The sequence below is a fragment of the Aquila chrysaetos genome, chromosome 3 (genome assembly GCF_900496995.4).
Source record: "Aquila chrysaetos chrysaetos chromosome 3, bAquChr1.4, whole genome shotgun sequence".
Taxonomy (NCBI): Eukaryota; Metazoa; Chordata; class Aves; order Accipitriformes; family Accipitridae; genus Aquila; species Aquila chrysaetos.
Genome location: NC_044006.1, coordinates 57,566,838 through 57,588,101, shown reverse-complemented (window position 1 = coordinate 57,588,101; position 21,264 = coordinate 57,566,838). Strand labels below are relative to the sequence as shown.

Here is a 21,264-nt window from a genome sequence, read left to right as displayed (position 1 = left end):
TGTCTTAAACCATTTGTATAACCTTGATTTTGATGGGACTGCTCTGGAATTACTGACGTGTTTAAAATGAAGCACGAGCTATATACTTTGTTGGAATGTGACTGAGGGAAGTCTTGATAAGATGATTCACTGGCGTCTTTGTGTTAGCTTCAGAACTAGTATACCTATTCTTGTTTGATCAATCACAAATACGCTGTGCAGAAGTGCACTACGAACTGGATCATTGAATGTATAATTACAAGTTGCCCATAACTTCAGGATCTATTTCTGTTGTTTTTTAAGGGCTGCCATTAGTGTTTAGCATCAACAATGTGCAGCGTTACTTTCCACTAAAAAAAATATATAGAAAATGTTAGGTCATAACAAAAAGCATAACAGAAAATAACTTTAAATAAATACTAGTCAAACAATATTTCTTTTCATTAGGCTACCCCTTAAAATTACATTTAACACACACCCCTAAATATAATGGAAAATACAGATTTTGTAAAAAGTTTATTTATAATACATAAAATGCATAAATATAAACAAGAACAGAAGATAATTATATATTATGCATGTATGGCAATTAAAATCAGCTCCTTTAAAGTTTAGATTCTGAGGACATTGCTAAAAGAAAGAATTTCACAGGGAGTTGTTAAACATATACAAATAGAATATCTCCTATAAAGCATCGCAGCCTAAATTTTGCTACTGGACAAAGTATCTTTAGCAATAGTGATGTCTTTTTCTCCTTTCTAAATTAAATCATGATTGTTAAGGTTAAAAGTTCCCAATGTGCAGTACACTGTCCTTCAACCATCATAGCTCAGATCAAATATTTTGGGCATTTCCTTTGGGCAGTTTGCCAGTGCTTTATTGGATTGAAAGTTACAGCAATTTGACTGCTATGCCTATTAATCTGTTTTTTCCCTTAGCTATTGAAAGCAAGTATTGTTGTGTCTGTACTGCAGCTGAAGTGGTTTTGCAATTGAAAACTTGCACATTTGCTTTCTGCTTATACAATGATCTATTTTGATACAGAGTTCTGTTGACTGCTGCATAAAGTAGCAAGTGCCATCACCAAAAAAAGTACAGCTATACTAGAATAGCAATATTTCTTTGTTAAATAGAAAAGGCTGTCTGTGTGATTTACAGTGCTGGCAGTGTATTAAATGTGTCACATGGGTGTCAGAGAAAGACAAAATATATTTTTCTGATATACAGGCTCCCCCTGTAAGTCTGTTCTTGAATCCTACATAACTTACTATTTTAACATAATGTAAATGGAAAAGTGTGTGATGTATCTTTGTCGTGCACTGCAGTTCTGTAGTTAATAATTTTATAATGTAAAATAGACATACCAATATGAGTTCACTATTCACGTATTGTTAGGGTCAGAATGTGTCATGAAACTTGAAGCCAAGTAGAGAAAAAAGGTTAAAAGAAAAAGAACTTCTCTTAAGTAAGGAGACTATTTCTTCTCTTTTCTCAAATGTTTCTCAAGGAATTTGAATGTACTAGTTAAAACACTCATTAAACAAATTTTTAAGTAGTATAGTACTGTAGATCCTTGGAACACTGCTGATCCTTTGGCCATACTTTCACACAGGTTAGGCTATTTTAAAAGAGTAAAGACAAAACCAAAGCAATCTGTCCTCATTCCTGTCTCTGCAAACTATGTCTCTCCCAACAGCAGCCAACCACTCATTTTGCTGGCTACACTTCTCCACTAAGTCATCTGATGGTCTTCCTTCCCCACAGCTGTACCCTCTCAAACATCAGGCAGTGCACAGCATTCATTGCCCTCATGGTGTCACAAGACAGCATAGGGTAATGGAGAACAGTAATGCTTCCAATGTCTGTGATGGTATGTTTTAGGTACAGTTCCTACAACATGGTTTTGAACTGTCTGGAAATGATTTGATGTAATGACGCAAGCCTCTTCTATGAGAAATGACAATGGGACAAGGATAAAGCAAAATATAAGTGACAATTTAAAACATTGAAAGCAAGGTGCTTGAAATTAGGACTTTCAATCCAAATTATGGCTGTTAAATAAGAGTTTCCTAGTGTGTCTGGAATTTCTTGAGGTCCCAGGACTGCAGTTCGCATTGGCTTCAGTAAGATTTATAGACAATTGAAACTCTTGAAAATCAGGTGACATTATTCATGATAATCAACATAGTAGTGCCTGAGGACCAAGAAAGCCTTGAGGAATTTGCAATCCAATATATGTTAGAGACAGTATAGAGGATAAGTATAACTTAACCAGCATGATTGAAACAAATGTCATTTGTTCAAAAATCCATTTCCCTTTCATGTAGGAGAGAAAGTAAGTGAAAGGTTGAATGATCAGTGAAAGAGGATAGGAAAGAAGAGGGAAAAAAAAGCAGATATGAAGATTGAAAGGCTGAAAACGATGGAAAGATTGAAAGTTGAAATAAACAGCTCATTGGCACAGGAAAGGTAAAGTCCAGCCAAAAGCATATTCTCTGAAGGTGCAGAGGTCCAGAGATGTACATGTGTTGCTTGCCTTTCTTCATGGCAGCTAGTATATGTTTATAGATATATGATTAATTTGTGTCAGGTTAAAGAATGTAATGCAAACTTAACTTAATTTAAAATAACACATATGTACAACTTGATTAATCAGTACCATGGTAAAAGAAATCAAAACTATCCGTGTGACCCCTTCAGTGAGAGATTTTATATTTCGTCTTGTAAGATTCTATGTAAATAATCATATCTGCAAATTATATTTTCAGTTTGAGACAAAAAGTTGTACATCAGTCTGAGATCTCTGTATGGTATGCACCGGGTACCACTTATGTTTTAGTTTCATTTCCAGAGAGCTTTGAAGGAATGTATGAGGTGGTGAGTGAGTTTAATTGCTGTTTATAGGAGGATGACAAGCTAAATATAAGGAGTGAGCCCACATGTCCCTTCTTATAGGCAACATTTAATGCAGAAACTTTCTACTGGAGATTTTTTCAAGAATTCCCACCAATATTGCAAAACACAATTTTTCATCAGAATTGGTTTGTTTTTGTTTTTCTTTTCCTCTTCCAGTTAAATGCCTTAAGAATTTTCTTTGGATAATGTGCAGTGAACTTAAAGAAGGAACATGTTAGTTTATTATTTGATTTTTATCTGTAAGTAGGAAATGGGCCATGGACAGGACACAAATGTGAAAATAAAAAACTTGATCCCTAGATACCTTAGTATGTTGAATATTTACTGAGATTAATTCTCTGTATTGCCTCTCACCATTCTACCCCATATATTCCAAGATAGTTTTGTTGAAGTTGAACTGAATATGATTTCCCATGTATTTACTTTTTGGTAGAAAAGTTAAAGTGAAATACAAAGGCATAGAAACAGGAAAATAAAAGGAGAGTGAATCCAAATGTATCAATTCTGCCTTTCAAAACTGTCACCTGTGAGAAAGAGATCTTCAAGAGAAGGTTCACAAATCTAGTAAAATAGGGAGATTTTAGAGTGGATTAAAGTAGCAGTTGAAGTGTTGCTAAAATGCAGCAACACTACTCCTTTAAAAGTTGATTGGTTAACATATGCAAAGGAAGTTATATGAATTATCAGAACTTTTCAACCCAAGCATCCTTTGGCCACTGAATTTTCTCAAGGGTGTCTAGAGAAACCACCTGCAGACTAAAACAGCTAAACAGAAACTGCAGAGTAATTTAATCCTTTTTGTCTTCCAGATATTCTAGATTGGTATAGGAGTATATATCTAGGAGTATATTCCTAGGTGTATATTCCTTTATCCTTTTGATTTGCTTGGTGTCAGTAGCAATTTTGCATATAAGCTCAGGGCAGTGCATAACCCTGAGAGTCCTACTTACCTCCTTGAGTTAATTTATTACATGATTAATCATGTTGTTACAATGAATACAGCCCCTTTTTACTAAAAGAAGCAAAGCATTATTAATTCCCTGACAACACGTTACATGAATCAAGTTGAATACTTTAACTACTAAGGTAGCTGTAATACACAGTTTCATTGGAGACCAACTGTAATGTAGTGCTTATTAATGTCCACTTCTTGCTAACATGTCCATGTGAATACCAAATAGATTACTAATGTTAATGTTGTTGATATAACATGTTTCTAACATAAATATACCCTACTGCTCGGTCAATTGTATTCTAAGCCTTAAATACCAAAACCATAATATTGTTGACTGAAGCTTTACAAATTCACATACTGTATACATCGTAAAATACTTGTTACAGAATTATACTGTTTTATGACCTGCATTAAGTGGTTGATAAAAAAGAGTTACTTGAAGAAGTAGGGCTCAAAATTAAAGACTAAAATGAAGAACAAAATGAAAACAGCTTTCTTTTGAGAAAAAAAAAGGCTTACTTATAATTACCTTTAAATTATTTAGGCTTAGCATCCCAAACTTTCAAAAGATGCAGAAAATATTACAGCACTAGATTATAACTTTTTTTTTTTTTTTGTTCTCCATAGCTGTATGCTAATCATTGTGCTGTGTGTGAACTGACTTTTTCCTCCCGTTATGATCAAAGTCTTTGTTCTGGGAATGATCACATAATTACACAGAAGATTAAAGAATTCCCATGAATAATTTGTGCTCATTTCTCCCTGTTAAACCCGTTTAACCCAGTTGAGCATGCCTTGCTGACTCACCTCAGAGACTCACATTTTCATTGGAAAAGTAGAATACCCACCCTCCCCTCTAGCTGATAACTTTTTCTGACTTCATCTTGCTGCCTAAACATTTCCCTGAACTTGACCAGCTTTTCTCCAAAGCATAAAAATTTGACAGCGTTCATAAATAAAAGGACAAATGAACTGTTTTTGTGAAGAAATGATCAAAAGGATAGGTATAGATTTAAGAATTCATTGAACTATCAGAATGGAAAATTCTTTCTAGTAGTTGGAACCAATGTTGGGAGACATATTTTAGCTTGTGATCCGTGGAGGGCAAGGGGACTGCAAGAAATTAATTGTCACATCACAAGCTACTCCAGCTGCTACATCCCATTCTCACCACTTGAACACCCAGGTCAAGCTTTTTGTTCTTGGATCCTCTTCTAGGCTGAACACTATGTTGTTCTTTGGCCATATTAAGATGAGGGCAAAAAAAAGTGGTTTTATAATTGAAGAGTAAATATACTGCAAATTCCTGGTGTGATTAAGGTTATATTTTGGTATATATATATATATTTTGGGAAGGTATTCCCTTCCCCCCACCTTTAAAAGTCACCTTGAGTACCCTCATGAAAGTAAAATGCAAACCCACCAAGATTAATATGCTCTATAGTTTACCGTATCTTAGTTGTCACATATTAGAAAGGCACACCTATTTTTTTGAGCATGGAATATGTTCCTAAGAATGATTATAGCTGCAGATGGTGAATTAAAATCCAAATATGAATATTAACTTGCTTGGCATTTTTGAAGATCTGTGGTTGGCTGCTGCAGGAACATGCACATTATGGCCATAGCTGCTTTCAAATAAAACGGGGCTACAGTATAAGAGCTACAAGCAATGAAGTGGTAATAGCGTAGGAACAGTTTGGAATGATGTTACTACACATGTTCTTAGTACAGTCTTTCCTTCCTTTGCTGCATTTTTTACTTCTTCATCCCCACACAGTGGAGAACAATTTCCTATCCACAAGTCATAGTAACTGACTGGTACCTTGGAAAGTAAATGACTGAAAAACAGCACTTAGCAGAGAAGAATCGTGTTGCGTGTCAGATGCCTGACTTCTCACGTGCTGTAATCTACATGGAGCAATACAGCCGTCAATAGATTTTTCTACTTTGGTGTTTATGAACTTCCATTTTTGTTAACTTATATATGAATTCTCCCCACCTACTTCTCCCTCTCTTCCCCTACACAAACTGAAAATGAAAGACAGAAGATGTCAGGTTTTGACAGATGCATTACTGCATGTTATATGTACACATTAAGCTCTTTTTGTCTGGTTTGTACAAAAAGAGAGACATCTGGAAAATGTCTGTGTATAAGAGAGCATTTGTATGTACATTTGTAAGGAGGATTATCTGTGAGACTCTCCATGTCACATACATACATTAATGAAATTTGGAATTAACTAAGACAGTATGAATGGGTTCATATTGTTAAATCTGGACATCTTCATTGCAGACATCATGTCTAGACTGTCTTTACAGTCAACAGAAAGAATTAGGAGGTGCAAGAATTCCATTTACCGCACTCTAGGGTAGGCATCTGCCTGAGGACAAGATTAATTGAACACTTAGAACTTGATGGCTACTAAGAGTGGGCATTCTCTAGGTGGCTCTGGTGTTCATATATGACAGCAAGTCCAATTAAGATGCAGCAGATCAGATCAAGGCTCTAACTAATCCAAGAGCCTATCTCCAGCTGTGTCAGATACAGAAACAGGTGATGGAAAAAGTCAAAAGCTGTGCCAGAGGGCTCAACCACAGCTGAGCAAATAATAAAGAAATTGTAAGGGAGAGCTGAGGATACTCTTGGCTTCAGAATGACCTCAGCAAACATGCACCTGCATGGCACAAGTTGGAGTGAGAACTGAATCAGGACAATGTTGTCAAGGAGGAACTGGGTGCCACCAACACCATGGAATCATAGAACTATAAAAACATTTAGGTCAGAAAGGACTTCTGGATGACATCTAAGCCATCCTCCAGCTCAAAGCCAGAATAACTTCAAAATTAGATCATGTGGTTGATCAATTTTATCATCTTCACTCTGATCAGTCTGTTGCTGGTGAAATGGCAAGGATGAGAGAAAGCCGCCATCACAAAGCACCTGGACTACATCCATGGGCATCTCAATTGTAATGGCCAGCAGATGCAGGAATATATGCAGAAACGGGGCAGCAGTACAAAGCACCGGTTCAGCTGCAATAGTGTAACCGATGAGCCCAAAGGGAAGCACTGCGCAAGGCCTGAGCCCCTCGGTATTGGCAAGAAGGAGGGCACGCAGCCACATGTTGTACTTAAAGTTTTTTAAACAGAAGATAAGATCCTTCTCCTCTTCTCCACCTCTTCCAAAATCACAGAGTAGTGGCCAGTGGCTGATGTCGAGGCAAGTATTGGAACAAGCTGTAAATACAATGACCCTTTCTAAGATAAGGATCTGGCTATCTGTGTGTGAAACATGGTTGCTGATATGTACCAGAACTATGTCTTGTTTTGAAATGCAGATTAGCCAAAAGCAAGAGACTTGCTTGCCTGCATTCTTTATGACTGTGAGATTTTGGGAGGTGAAACAACTCTGAGAAGAGCACACTGCAGGTGGTATTAGGTTTTGATAGAAGTTTTGTCTTGTAATTCATTTCTGCTGTTACCTTGGATCATTAATGTACAAACATGTTTAAACTAGGCTAAGTACAGTATTCATCATCTGTATAGAGTATCCATCTTCTAATTTATTCCCAGAAAACACGCCCCTTGGAAACAATTCATATTTACTACTTGACAATAACAACATAAGCTTACAGAGGCTATTTAGTCAAGGGCTAGTATTAATTGGGAGAAGTAAGAAACATATGTAGAAAGATTTAACAGTCTTTTTTTCCTGTCATATTCTTTAGATTTTGAAATTGGAATTGTGGCAAGGATGGCTGAAAATATGAATTCTACTGCTTTGGTTCAAAGCACTGAAAAGTTTCAGAAAATGAAATAAAAAGTATAATTTTTGTCTGAAGCATTTCAGTCTGGGGCTGTTGTGAGTCATCTGTTAGGCAAGAGACAATAACCATACAGTGAATATAAGTAAATATTTTGTTCTTGGTGAAATAAGAACAGTAAAAAATGATTAAAGTTCAGGAAGATGAAAAGTCTGATTTTTAACGCTTTCTTTAAAAACATTCTATCAATTATAAAAGTGGAAAATTATTCTGGTGAAAGGCCTACCTTACTTCAGAGATAATCCAGAAGAGTCACAGTTCTCTCAGGAAATAGTTACTGATGAGAAATATGATATTCTTTGAGTTCTTTTACAATAATCCTTTATAATCATATGCTTCTATTTAGGACATTAAAATATGAGTACCCTGAATAGTAAAATAAATGTATATTGTTTCATAAGGGAGAATGTGATAAAATTCTACCACTATTAATTTTATCCTTTTCATTATTGCAGTTTTTTACAGATATACATAGTGTGACACAATGATTAGAGATTTAAGGACTATGGCATAATCAGCATTTTTTGGTATTTAATGACATTCTGAAAGCTGTGCTAGTCCATTGCAGAATAAATGAGAATTTGACTACATGGGCTTGACCTTGTAGGAATGTTCGATGCCTGTTTATAATGTGGAGATCAATCATCTCAGATTTGTCAAAATACCAGAGTTCAGGTGCTGGAGGCACTTGGTATTTTGCTGGTTCAAGTGTATTCTCTGTGTGTCAACAAGTGCAAGTATAGTAAGCAAATTCTATGTTTTTGTCTTACTAACCTTGCTTCAGAAAGAAAAGAGCATGTGTGATCCCCTTGTCACAGTTCCTTATTTAAAACCTCCATGAATAACATTTGGTAATTTCCAACTAAGCTTGGCATTAAGGCAGGTGTGTGTGTGTGGAAGACATGAAGCTCTGAGCAGCTTCATTAAAGTAGCAGTGGGTCAAGAGACAGCTGTACAAATTCAGGGCACAGAGGAGGACAAGTTGCAGTGTGAATTTGTCACCTGTGCTGCCAACCGGCCCACCAGCCAAACGTACAGCAGATGCTCAGCACGTGTAGCTCTGGGCCAGACAGCGAATGATGCTTCTTTTTCGGTTTGTAGCTAAGGACATGTCAGGGAAACAAGCTGAAGAGAGAAAGTTTTGGGGTAGGCTGTGGAGCTTGGGGAAGAACTGAGGATACTACAGTGGATTACAGAAGAGAGGTGAAAGAGAAATTGGAGGTTTTACAATGCAGCAGAGAGGCACTTATGAGCATATTGCCAGAAAGGTATGGAGAGAATGATGGACAAACATCTGTGGGAATCATGCCTTGTTACTTCTGATACCCATGAAACAACATGCCAGTCAGATAAGAAAACCTAAGTCAGAAAGTAGTTCTGTGGCCCCAGGTAGAAGGATATGGACTACTGTTATGCTATTAAGAAAAAGTGAAAGAAAAACCAAACCAAACCAAACCCAAACCAAGCAGTCCTGTGCATGATGGAATGAAGCCAGGCTTCAACATGCTTTTCTGTCTGGAGTCTCGGAAGTCTTATAAATGTCAAGCATTTCAGCTTTCCCTGAATGAAGTTATTAACAGAGATAATGTCTACTATCCAGATGTCTGTTTTTATGAAATTTGTAGGTGTTTAGTATCTTTGAAACTTTCCAATGGGTTTCAAACTAAGTAGGCTGTGGAAATACAGTAAGGGAGGGAAACACAAGCACAGCAGGAACACTTAAGCCTTCAAGCTAAAAATGACCATATAATTCAAGTAGGCATTATGGAAGGTGACATATTGTCAGGTTATTTAAAGTGTAAACACTATTACAAGCTATGCCTGGTATCATAGAGGATGACACTCAAAATCAGGAGGCAATCCAGAAGTGCCCCCCAATATCTTTCTCATGTAGGCATGGGATGACATAAGTTTCAGCTCTGTGGGAGGCCAACCTATTCAGCAGAAATACTGTTTCCTGAACATGCTAGCTTCCACCCTCTGTCAACCACAAAGCTAAATTTATCAGTAGCGCTGTGGTAAGCACTGTAGAGCTGACCAGAAGGGAATTTGGTCAGATATGGTTATCGAGGTTAATAATAAACATATTTTTAAAAAATAAATGTACATACCAGTATGTCACATTGATGAATCACACGCTGATCTGATATACAAATCCATGATTCATGACCATCTTTGATTTAGCTTGATATGTTTCTAATTATACAAAGACTTTTCTTTTGCTTCTGCCCCTCAGAATGCTAAAATAGCCTTTTAAAATCCCTTTCTAATGCAAAATTACAGAAATATTTAAGTCATCATTTCTCAAATAATAGACATAGAATTATGATTCCCAAACCTCAAGAATCTGGATTTGATTAAACATTTTATTAACGTGCTGGAATTTGAACTGTACAAATGTAAAATGAATTCATAATTATAGTTACCAATCTCTTTCTGCACCAATAGAAATGACAGAAGACTATATATATATATATGTTTTACTTATGTATGGATTCCATTTTTTATATAAAGTTACTTTCTGAACATAATTATTTTAATAAAAGAGTTATTCTGCAAAGAGTTATTCATTCATATTGCAAATGCTACGGTATCATGACATACTTTCAGATTTTAGAAAAAATCTTCAGGCAAAGAGTTACAAGCAATATTGATCCTGGTTTTTGTCTGTTTTCAAGGAACTGCATAATTTCTCCATGTCTTCTGGTGCTTCACCATAGAGAGGATTTGGAAAAGAAGTAGCATTCACATCTTCATTAAACAGATACTAAAACAAAAAACATAAACGAAATTTAAAAAGCAAGTCATTCAATTCATTTGTTAGAATGGACATATGAATGGCTGTAGACTCATTACAGAAGTAACATAAGATGTTAAGTTCAAAGCAAACTATAAAATCTCTAAACTTTTTAGACCAGATTTTCAGCTGATAAAAATTAGCGTAGCTCCACTGAAACCATTGTCCACCACATACACCTAATCAAGTCATTTAACCTTCTGTATCCATGCCCACCTTTGTTTTACTTGACTCCAGAGCTCTTGCTTTAATACATACACAGTATTATTTTGGGACAATCTGTGTACAGCAGTGTAATTGCAGTGGGTCACTAATTTTGGTACATGGTATTGTAATTTAAATGACTGGTTCTAATTTTCTTGAATGAGGAATGTATGAGAAAAGAGATAATATGAACTCTTCAGGTGAGGACTTCTGTAGTTCTAAACATTTTCTTCAGCATCTGTCTTACTGGAAGGTGCTGAACTACTGTATGGTGTAACACATAGCTACCGTAAGCAGCATTAATGAAATTGCTATTACGAGGTCCTTGTCAGCCAATCCAACCCTGGTTGTCTTTCTCAGATTTCCAGAAGTGCTAACATTATTAGTAGCAATATACCATTCACTTTAAGTGACCTTTTTCCCTTTCCTCTGCAAATGAATTTTATCTAATAGCCCAACACATACCCTACTTTAGAAGAGAAATGTGTTATTACATACCTCATGCCATGGAGAAACACTGATTTGAACAACAGGTGAGGTGGCATACCCAGGAGACTATAAAAAGAAAAAAACTGCTTCAGAATATTTTTAGCGAGCTGCAAACAATATTTCAAAAATATCCTTCCATGTGGCTGGCTGAATAATGCTCTCTATGGATCCAAAACTACGAGGCAATATTATAAGCAAGTGTGTGGCAGCGCTAAGCCCGCATGGTTTCGGTGTTCACAAAGGTCCAGGGAGAATTGTTCCTTACGAAACTTACAGACATCTGCAAGTATGTAACTTGTGGGTATTCAGCTGGAGATAAGAGCTGTTGCTCATGTTTTACCATATCTTTTGATTGGTGATACACCATTCAGATTTGGGGCTCATCAGAGTCAGAGAAAACTAATACCTCTTGTTTTCCCTTTTAAAGGAAGAATTAGTGAAAACACATATTTTCCCAATCTTAAAGAAAACAGAGGAAAATCTGGTACAGCACTGGACTTCAATCACAGTGCCTGGGGCTGTCTTCTATGAAAATGTCTCTCCTGACACTGTGCTTCTGCTTTTCAACTTGCTATTAAACGAAGCCTGTCAGAAATCTATTTTAACTAAAATAAAAATGTCCTGATAAATTGGACATGATTGTGATGGGAACGCTTCCAGCTTGGAGCTCTCACAAACCCCAACCTGTAAGTGAATTAATTTGATCTAATGTCTCTAAAATCAGGTGTAAGGAACCTTTTAAAGAAAGTAAATGGCATGTCATAGTTAATCCTATTCAAAGCTGCAGTAGAATCTTATATTACTGACTTCGGAAGGGACAAGGAAGTTTTATTTTCTATTTCAAACCAAGCCTAGTTCTTTCAATGCTAATAAAGGTAGTATCAAAATGAGTGCAGGAAGGATGTTTTAAACATTCTTTTTTTTGCTCCTTTTAGCTCCAAGGTGTTTTTTCTGTATTATTTTCAATGATAAATCAAATAGCAGAGACAGCTGCATTTTAAGTCAATCATATTTCTCTTGTTAAATGTAAAACATAAATTTTGGCTACCACTATAATTTGATAATTAAATCTTGCCTTGAAATCTTTTGCTGCAATATGTTCACTTTTAGATATATATTTTATTCACAAACTTCCTTGTTACTCTAGCAGTCTCTTAATTATGATCAACAAATGGTATTAGGGAAATGTGTGACCAAGTGTTTGTTCAGTGTCAAGGTGAATTTTACAGTGAAGGGAATAGTAAAGCACATTTAAGGTATTGGGAAGTGGTATAAACTATGTCATTAAAGTCAAGTGAGTGTGCAGAGGCAACTTGGGTGCCGAATCATGCATTTTGTTTTTGTTGTGGTGGTGTTTTTTTGTTGTTGGGTCTTTGCTTTGTATTTTTTTTCCAGAAGCAAAAGGAGACAAGTTCTAATGAGCTTTTTCTTCTATATGTCAGGCTAAATATTTAATCCAAAACTCTTTTTTTTCTCAGATTCAGCAGCCCACAGTCAGTATTAGTTATAAACATCAAGATGTTCTCAAAACTGAGCTGATTTCAAATCTGCTGATGTTTGGAAAATGCACTGGAACTGATCTGAGTGCTGCAGCAATTTTTAATTCTTACTTCTTTTATTAAATAAGCATTCAGTGAGGGATTACACGGTTTGTTTTAATGGAAAACTTATTTGAGGACTACAGCCTCACATTCTTCTGAATGTATAGAAGCAGCTATTGCTACTGACCTTTACTTTTCCAGATGAGCTAAGGTTTTCGTACAATGGGTTGGCAAAAGAACCATTAGCGGTTTCCTCCAGTTTCCTTGATAAGTCAAGCAAACAACAACAAAACCACCCACAATATCACACAGGTTGTCAAAGAACTAAACAGTTTCAGGCTGAAAAGACTTGAGTCAAAAAATATAGATGGCTAAATATATTTCCGACTGACCTCTAATGAAATGAATGAAATTAAACCAAAGTTCTGCGTAAGTGGTGTGTAGGTTAAAATAAAATTTTTTCTTTTGTTGCTGTTAAAAATATATATTCTTTTGGATATGCATAGAGATATTCGGTATTCATAAAATGCAGGTACAGTGCTATACATTAAATAAAACATGATATTAGCTAAGAAGTTGCATTGCTATAATTTGTTTACATGTGATGAGATCATGTTCTGTGTATTGCTACTGTCACACTAGCAATTCAGTAATTTACATCGGTCTTAGGCTCCGAGTTCAAGAACATGTTAGTTATTCAATTGTTGTAAGAACTCTTTTCTCCAAGAATTAAGAAACAACTTGCATTTTAGGTCAAAATAATCAGAATTAGTTTTAAAGCTATAGAAGCTCCCCATACCTTTTGCTACAAAACCAGAAATGTTTGAAGAATCACTGAAGTTATTGGAATGCAAAGGTTTCATGAATGAACACAATGCCTTAAGCAATTTATAACAGATGAAAAGGACAAATTTTACTAATTATGGGTCTCATGTCCGCTACCTCAGCTAGAAGTTTGACAGAGACCTTCACATATTCCTTTATTTTGGAAGCACTTATCACCTGTGCAGTTAATCCCGTTAATTCTGCAAAAGCAAAGGATATTTGGGGATGGAACTTTCTGCCTACATCTAAATTTTTATTCCATAGAGATGACTGGTTGCTAATATTCCACAATGCTTGAAATTATCAAAAGTGTTCCACTGCCATGTAAAAAACAACAGCTGAATTAGTTAAAATTACTGAAGAATGAAGCAGAAGCACACTTTTTTTTAGTCTTTGCTTTTGAAGAGATGCATTTAGTTGTTTTTTTTTCACTAATGTGTTTATGACTAAGACCATATACATGCCTTTGTGTACATAGAAAGATGTGTTTGTACAGTATTCTAAAATTAAAAGTTCCTAAAGCTAATATGCAATCTCAATGATTGAGAGATGGATTTTCTTGTATTAAAAAGTGTTTCTATTCCAAAGCTGCTCCTACAGAGGGTTTAAGCAGTGTCTCCCTAGGAACTGATAGGCAGGTTCTGTGTTACTGTGGCAGGCAGGACTGAGGGGACAAGAGCAGTCACAGAAACACAGCTGATGGAGATGTTGGGAAGGGAAGCTGTTGTTCCTCAGCAAGAGCCACAGGGGAGACACACCGCCTGATTTCTTTTGCAAAGAACTAAAATCATAACGGATGCTTCGGAGGAAGGCACAGATAGGCTACAGAAATATATTGCCTTATGAGTTAAATGAGTGCAAGAATCTAAGTCTGGGTTTTAGACTAAAACAGACATGTCTCCTTAAAATCTTTCACAACAAGACTGCCAGAAAGTAATTCCTTCTAATGCCAGTCTCATAATTCAGTTTGATTACTTGACACAGCAATGTGGAGAGCTGAATATTTGAACCTGTTGATTTGTTCATTTGATCTTAACCATAATAAATCATGATATTCTGATGCTTTTAGTTAGTTTAGTGAAGCTATATTATATTACATTATTTATATGCCTCCTAAGCGTATATTCACACGCTAATCCACCTGAATAAGGTCCACAAAATGTACAAAGAATTGATTTTTTACTCTGAAATCACACCATGGCTCACAAAACCTGAGGCCAGAAGCAAACTCAGATAAGTTTTCAAGGAACTTGGCTCTGCTTCTAAACTAGTGCCCAAAGGGTCAGATTTGCATGCCTTAATTTTGGTGTCTCATTTAGACTTCGCAAACCAACTGTATGGCCTAACAGCATGATACAGAATTAAGCACATCAATTCTGCTTACAATCAGTGGAGACACTTCCAAAGGGCAACACAAGTCACACAATTCACAGTGGAACCATATTTAATGTGCCAATAGGAAATTGTAAGGATAGGGATGGGTCTGATTCTCTTTCATCCCCCACTCCCCCATTGAACTTAAGCAATTTGTGCAAGTTGTATATATTGCTTATTTGGACAAGAACACGCTGAGTACTTTGGTCTGTCCTGAGAGCAGGAAGGATGCTGAACACAGATCTCCAGCTTCCTCTGTGAGGACGATAACTAACCAGCAGGATACTGTGCCAAACTGTGGGCACCGAAGAGAGTGCTGGCTGAGTTCTTCAACAGCGTGTCTGTGGTTGCTGTGTTTAGTGCTGAAATTGGTCCTGTCTACGTGTGCGTGGTTTTCTCAAGCATGAAAATTGAGTCTTGCTCAGGTTGTCTAGAAGATTTCAAGTGTCCCTCTACTTTAGGTCTGAATCATGAAGAGCATATGTAGTGGGGCACCTAACCTTAGGGACTGTGGGAATTTTATGGCCCAAAATATGAGCACTGGTTGAATTTATGCACCCCAGATTTAGGCAAAGTGAAGAGTAAGCTTTCTTAAGTTCTATTCTGTTCTTAGGAACCTTTTTGCAAAAGCAAGGCTTTGGAAGTCACCTTGAATATATTACCTTACGTGTAACGTATATGTTGCACATATATACACATAGATGCATATATGTGAATGTATTTATACAAACATATATATGGTTACACCCTGTTTGTGACTGTAGAAAACAATTCTTTCTAAGGGATACCAATAATTATCCTTAAAAATTTCTGAAATTTTGAATGACTTAAAAGACCTTAAAGAATATACAAGTGAAAACTTAGATCACTTGTTTACAGAAGTGCTATAATCCATCAGTTGGATGAGGTGGTAACTGCCTGAAGTAGTCTGTGCTTGGGAACTGAGATGACACATTCACATTACTTTACATGTTGTGCATACATCCCTAGAAGTAAACACAACACATTAGATTTTTAGTTAATTAGAAATTCAAAGCTTTCCTTATTAGAGCAAAGCAATGGTATGCCCACTCCAGTACTCTGTCACCAATATAGATACTGCTGAGGAAAGCATAAAAATGCAGTATTAATCAGTGGGGTGAGTGTTGCCACCTGGTCACTAGTTTACACCCTAATTTTAAACTGCTTGACTGGGCAGTTTAAATAAATGTATTGCAGTGACTTGATTTAAGCTCATTCTTGCAGTGCTTGCTGTTACTTGACATAAATGAAACATGGCCCTGCTAGTAAATGATAGCTTATTGCTACAGTAAAGAGCAATATGCCCATCACAAGGTCTCGTGATGGGGAGAAAGTTATGTATGTGTTACCATTGTACAGTAAGAGCAAGGGTAATACATCACTCACAAAAATTATGGTCCAGAACAATTAATCAATGTGAAATGTTTATAAGTCTCATTTATGAAGAAAACCCATAAATGTCAAGTTCAGAAGACTGTACCAAGCAAGGAACGATTAGGGTTAAAAATGTCAAGCATAGGATGGTTTAGGGGAAAAAAAAAAAAAAAAAAAGACTCAAACATGTGCGTAAGGCAGCTCAGAGAGAACTGGGTTTTCTAACATAACCAGAAATACCACAATAGGAAAGTAGAGGATTAATCATCTTGGGATGAGGTCACATGGGTCATAGCTTTGCTAAGCTCATCTGCATTCTTTAGTAGCAAAAACTACTGCCTTGTCATAGGTTGCTCCACTACAACTTCACAGAGATGGGAGGAATTTGTACACTCCACAAAAAACCCGCCAGTGTATAAAGGGACTACTGAGTAACATCATGCTTTTTAATGGAAAATTAAAGTATCCAGATTTCATTTGTTTGGATGCAATAGGTCAGAATTTTGTACTTTTCAATGTACCTTTCAATGAAAAATCAAATATTTCTTTTAGTCAGTACTCACATTTGTACGAAATACAGTACTAGACGCATGTTTATCATCAGGTCCATAACAATAATGACAAAATCCTAGTGGACCAAAGATTCAATTACAATTAAGCTACTGATTAAAATAATCCCTTAAAAGAATTATTTATATATGTTCTAAAGCTTCTGTTCTAAACAGAAACTATAACTCATGATCTCAATATCCAAAACATTTATAAAGCCTTTTACACTAAATTTAGTTTTGTAGAAGTAGGCTATATTTTGCACATCCCACAGAAGAAACAGGAGGTGTGATGCAAGGAGGGTAGACTTTCCAAAAGCTGCATTTAGAATTATCTACAATTCACTTGGATGCTTGATTAGGCTGTTAATATGCTGTCTGGGCTTCCTAGGTCTGCACTTTGTACCCTTTGAGTCACTTTTGGAAACCTAATTATTTATTTATTTTTTAAATCAGTCCTTTGCATCTTTCATCTTGGTGATCTTTAAGGCTATAGACCAAGAGATTTGCTCTGTTTCAGCATGTCACCTCTTGTTTCTTTGCAACCTTTTCTATGTGTGGTTGTTGAGAGATACATGTTTCAGAAAAACTGAAGACTTCTGATGATAGCACTCGGTTTCATCCTTCAGAAAAAAAATATTCTACAGAAGAAGGAATGGATTTGGATAGTAACTCCCAAACAACAGTTGTGGCTGCTGCTTCCTAGTTTGTTTTTCTTTTTCTCATAAAACTGTGTCTTTTTCTTTCATTCTACAAGAACAGTACCTGTCTCCCAGTTCACAAGCTGAAAATGGTTCAATGAATGTAATTCTATTGTCATTCTGTATATCAGTTTGGGATACAGGAACAGAGGCATAACCAGCAATGACCTCTGACAGTCCTTCAGATCTGCTTGGAGAGCCTCCCCTGAAATACACTATCCATTCCTCCACACCAGACCTCCAGAAGCGTATGCTCTAATTGGAGAAAATCCTGGCAACAGCAACTGGGAATCATCATAATTGTAAGAAAACCTTAACCATGAAGAAAGGCTGAAAGCACTGAGCTTGTTTAGCCTAAAGAAAGCAGCCTGTACGGAGGCATGACAACTGCCTTCAAGTACATAAAAAGCTTTTTGCAAGGAGGAAGGGAATAATCTTTTCTTGTCCATGGTGAATAGGAATGAACTTAAATTGTAAACAGACATATCAGCAGTTAGAAAAAAACTTTCCAACAGTAAACTTTCTTTCTACCTAGGGTGCCAGGATTGCCTGAGGATGCCATCAAATTCATGTTGCTAGAGGTCTTCAAGTGCAAACCGAGAAGTGATACAATTGAGTCTGTCCTGTGGCAGGCTAAAAAATGGCCTCTGTGTCCTGTTTTCCCATGATTTTCTATCATTTTAAAATATTTTCTCAGAGCACCTCAGTTTTTCACTTTGTTGCCTGTGTGGCAAGATAGATTACTGATGCACTTTGGAAAATTTAATGTTCTATGTTCATTATGACTGACAGGACTGATAACAGCTGTGGTACATTAGCATTGCAGCTGATGGCACAGATCAAGAATAGGAAAGAAACAAACTGAAAGGATCCAGGGACTTTGACTGCTTTGGAGGCAATAGCAAAGAAGCATAGCTTAGCTGGGCGGGAAGTCACTCACTTTTCACATTCTCACTTTTTAAAGTAGAATGAAGCATGAGAAGGCAGCTGCAATAAAATGGAAGCTAAAATGAAGCTTTGCTTCTATTTGGTCAATAAAGACAGATGCCACTGAAGGAGTGGAGTAACTGGCAGCCTTCCCTTCTGGACTAGAAAACGTCATCTCTGGAGCATGAATAGGAATGAGAAACTTAGAAGCTTCCTCTGATTTGGGATTCCTATACAAAAGTTTCACATATCCCCAGCTGGGAGCTGGGAAGTAGCTTGCATATCTGAATGCCATTGTGGTAATGAAGTATACTGCTGCCAAGCCATGTGGCGGGTTGTTTTTGTCCATTAGGAAATAAACTTATATGATGACTTCCAGTAACTCCCACTCAGGCACTGAAGAGTTTAAAGCCTGCAGATCACAGATGAAACTCTTGCAAAGGAAGAAGAAGGAGACAGCAAAGGGGAAGCAGGGAATTCTTTCCGGGTTGAAAGGAGGGGTTAAGGCACTGTTGGTTTTTCCAGTGAAGAAAAAGAGGGACAAATTTAACTCTCAGATTCTCACCACTGTTAGTGACAACTTCTTAGCCAGCAATTGTCTAAGGGGTCACCAGCCTAATCCTGCTGGCTGCTACCTGGTTTTCTGGTGAAAAAATTAGTTTTATTGGACTCTGAAACTTCTCCTCCAGCTCTTGTGCACATTTCTGTGCTACTTCCATTGAGGCATAGATGGACCTGCGCTCCATTTTAAAATGTCCTGGAAGATAACACCTACAACTGTTAATGTGTCTCTGGAGGACCATCTGCCAATGAATATATGTGTGGTTCTATACCAGTAAGGAAAAAGGAGACACTAATAAAAATTATTAAAAAATAGCTAGGGAAAGGATTTATCAAAAGGTAGTAAATAGGGGCTCAAGTGTGTGAAAGCTTCCTTGTGAAAGGATGGCCAAGCAGGCACTCCTAGAGTGCCTCTAATGCCTAGTGACTTTAAGAAAACAACCTGACCCACAAAGGCTGAAAGCGGACACAAGCCTTTGAAGTGAAAATGAATGGTAGGAAAGTATCATTCATGTGCACAGTTAAATTCCTCTAGTTCATCAAATCCTCTTAAAAAAAAATCAGGAGTAAAATCTCATGCCTCTGTGTGGTGCTGTCACATTGTACATTTTACAGACTTATGCAAACACAAGTCATTTCTTATTCTAAAGCCTTATCTTAAAGATCCAAACTTCAGTATGGTAACATTGGCTGCATTTTGACTAGTCACTTCTGACTACTGATTAAGCAGTCAAGGAGCAACTTGCCTCAATTTACTACTATGTTTCCAGCAATGATTTTTGTATACAAAATCATGCTAGGCACTAGGTAGTTGAAGAGGGAGAGACAAACTGCCTGGATGAACTTATGTTCTCAAATTCAAAGTTTCAGATTTCATTGTTTTCACAATTTCACAATCTCAACCAAATTGCCATTTATTAGCTAGATTATTTCTTGATAAGATGCCTATAAAATGCATTTTAACTTACATGTTAAGTCAACTATGATTAAAAACAGTGAAAATAAGTTTTTTTATTCTGTATCGTGGGCAAAATGATTTGACAATCTTAGTCAGTTCCTAATAGACAAAACTTGGAACCACAAAAATTTTCATCATCATAACTTACCTTTTGGCAGCTCCAGTGAAAACAATCAAGACCAGATTGAGCTTTGCTGTGTAAACTTTCTAACCCTCTATTCACAGCTCTGATTCTCTTCATATCTTCATATTTTTTTTAGCATATATAATTACAAAAAAGGAAAAAATATTCCTTGAATAGAGATACATGGGTATAAGAGACGTGGATGGCAGTGCAGTAACCCTTAAGCAGGCATTTATGAAAGAAAAAGGTAAAAGGGAGTGTTTAGAGCACAGGAGAAGTAGCATAATTAAAAATAATCATTTGTTGATTAAAAAACCATCAAATATGTTTTGAGAAAAAAATCACACTTTTTTTGCAAAAATATTAATTGAAATTATTAAAAAAAAAAAAATCACGTAGCTGTTACAACACAACTAATCTTGTGCTTCTCAGGTGCCTTTCCACGTGTACCTTAGTGGGTTGTATAAATGTGAATGAATTAAGTCTTAAAGCCCCTGTGAAGTAAGATAAGGAAATTCTTATTATTAAGCTTATTAAGTGGATTATTCCCACTTTACAGAAGAGGAAGCAGACATAAAGAAAGTAGGTGAAACTATGCACTCAATTAACAGTAGCACAACCACTAAATGTTCCTGCTTTAATATTTTGCTTCTGTGTCCATAGACAACTCTACCTGTCAGGTGTATGAAGTGTTAGGAGACATGTCAGCAGCAATAATGTCAGGACAGGAGTCTGCATAGTTGAGTAGATAGTTTGGGAGATAACAACATCCCCAAAGAGAGAAAGGTCTATAGCAGAGCACAAGTTTAAAGGAAAAGAGACAGCTTTGAAGATGAATTCTGGAGAAGAAAATGAGGGGTGAGGGAAATCTAACAACATGAAAATGGACAAGGCAATGCACAACAGGAATTGCTGAAAGGGAGGAAGGGACAGTGGTAGGTACGTGATGACAGAGAAGGATCTAGCAGAATAAGTCAAGAGATGGGCAGAGAAGAAATACAAGTGTTAGAGGAAAATAAGAAACAGGAAAAAAATTTTAAGACTCTTAAATTAGGGAGGAAAGAGAAAGCAGAGATTATGAGAGGGTTGACAGGAAGGGCAAGGAAATACATCTGTGAAATAATGAACTGTCAGTCTAAGGCA

The 21,264-nt window shown here is 36.5% G+C and overlaps 1 protein-coding gene across 1 annotated transcript in view; it reads right to left on the bottom strand.

Annotated features, from left to right (window-relative positions):
* Positions 1-10,108: 10,108 nt before the first annotated feature.
* MALRD1 (MAM and LDL receptor class A domain containing 1) overlaps positions 10,109-21,264 on the bottom strand; it is a 296,114-nt gene continuing 284,958 nt past the window's right edge. The window contains exons 39-41 of the mRNA XM_041122748.1: positions 12,896-12,971; positions 11,177-11,233; positions 10,109-10,444 (exon numbers count right to left, since the gene is read on the bottom strand). Of these exons, the coding sequence (XP_040978682.1) occupies positions 10,316-10,444; positions 11,177-11,233; positions 12,896-12,971 (262 nt within the window). The 3' untranslated portion in view covers positions 10,109-10,315. The remainder of the gene's footprint in view (positions 10,445-11,176; positions 11,234-12,895; positions 12,972-21,264) is intronic.